Consider the following 1447-nt stretch of genomic DNA (forward strand, 5'->3'; position numbering starts at 1 on the left):
CTCCCGTCGTCGCTTCCTCGACGGGGACCAGCTCACGTTAGCTGACTGCAACCTGCTGCCCAAGCTCAACATCGTTCAGGTGAGTGCAGGCATCCTGCATCATGCCCTCCTTTCCCTGGCATTGCAATGCCGTTGGCCTCATGTTTGGTGTCTGCAACAACCCACCCCTCCTTTGCCAACCTCTGCATCATCCCGGTGCCCCCCCGGCACCCCCCTCCCCATGACCCCTGCCCAGCTTGGTGCCTTCACGCTCATCTTGCTCCCCTCTGCATCCCCTGCCAGATGCCACCCTTCGTCTCACGTCCCCTGGCCCCCTGCCACCCTTCCTGGCTGGTTCCTGCCCATGAACCCCAGTCCCCGGCTGCGGGACCCTCCTTGGCACACCACAAGCACACGGTGCTGGGTAAGGGCTCACCCTGTTTCTGCTCACAGGTCGTATGCCAGCATTACCGCCGCTTCGGGATCCCCAAAGACCTGCAGGGTGTCTGGCGCTACCTCAACAATGCCAGCGAAACCAAGGAGTTCAAATACACCTGCCCCAACAGCGAGGAGATTGTACAAGCCTATCGCTCCGTGGTCCGGTCACCGCAGTGAGCCGGGCACATGCCCAGGTGGACGCAGGGCCAGGGGTCAGGCAGGAGGCCAGCACCCACCCTGGTCCTGCTGCAACCACCACAATCCTGCCTGCACGCCCTCGGGATGGCAGGGAGCATGAGCTGTACCCCTGGCACCCAAATTCCCTCAGCTGGCACCTCAGCTGCCATCTGCATCATCCTGAGCCTGCAAATGAGTTCTCACCTCTTGTGCCACCCTCCCCGCCCAGCCAGGACCCCCTGAACCTGCCCTGTGGTCCCTCAAGCATCAGGATGGGTGCAAAGGAGCCACAGTCACAGGCACCATCCGTACCAAAGCTGGGCAATGTTGAGGACAAGGGCAGGAGCTGGGGAGGAAAAATTGCCCAGAGCAGAGAGCTGCAGGGTGCAGAGAGGGCAGTGCACTGCAGCGAGCATCCCTGCAGCCTCCCTCAGCACACTCTGCCACTTGCCAGGTGAGTGACCCGAGGCTGTGCCAGGGCACCAGGCACCAGAGGATGCCCCTGAGGAGCTGCACTGGGTAAGGGGAACCGGCACAGCCCTGGCACAGCCCTAGGAACAGAGCCGGGGGGATGGCACAGGTGGTGGACACAGCCTCACTCCCATCACCCTGGGTGCAGGGAGCAGAGGGCACTGTTCCCCCAGAACCCACCGTTAGGAAGCTCTCAGGAGCAGATTTGGGAGAGGGATGGGGGTGACGTGAGGCAAGTCCAAGCCATGTATCAGAGCTTCTGGAAATCAATAAAGGCTTTGCAAGTGAGTCAAGCGTGAGTCTGCAGTGACCAGCCCCAGCAGCTCTCCTCCCTCGCAGCACTTCGCACCAGCCTCCCATTGCCTAGCAAGGACTGGGCCCA

General features: G+C 62.0%; 1 protein-coding gene across 1 annotated transcript in view; it reads left to right on the forward strand.

Moving 5' to 3' along the window:
* LOC104161617 (chloride intracellular channel protein 3-like) overlaps positions 1–594 on the forward strand; it is a gene marked incomplete at its 5' end in the record, with an annotated part of 1094 nt that extends 500 nt beyond the window's left edge. Inside the window, 2 exon segments of the mRNA XM_009700116.1 lie at positions 1–79; positions 433–594. The exon segment at positions 1–79 is cut by the window's left edge and continues 6 nt beyond it. Of these exon segments, the coding sequence (XP_009698418.1) occupies positions 1–79; positions 433–594 (241 nt within the window).
* Positions 595–1447: the final 853 nt, after the last annotated feature.

The sequence above is a fragment of the Cariama cristata genome, unplaced genomic scaffold (assembly GCF_000690535.1).
Source record: "Cariama cristata isolate BGI_N322 unplaced genomic scaffold, ASM69053v1 scaffold29255, whole genome shotgun sequence".
Lineage (NCBI taxonomy): Eukaryota > Metazoa > Chordata > Aves > Cariamiformes > Cariamidae > Cariama > Cariama cristata.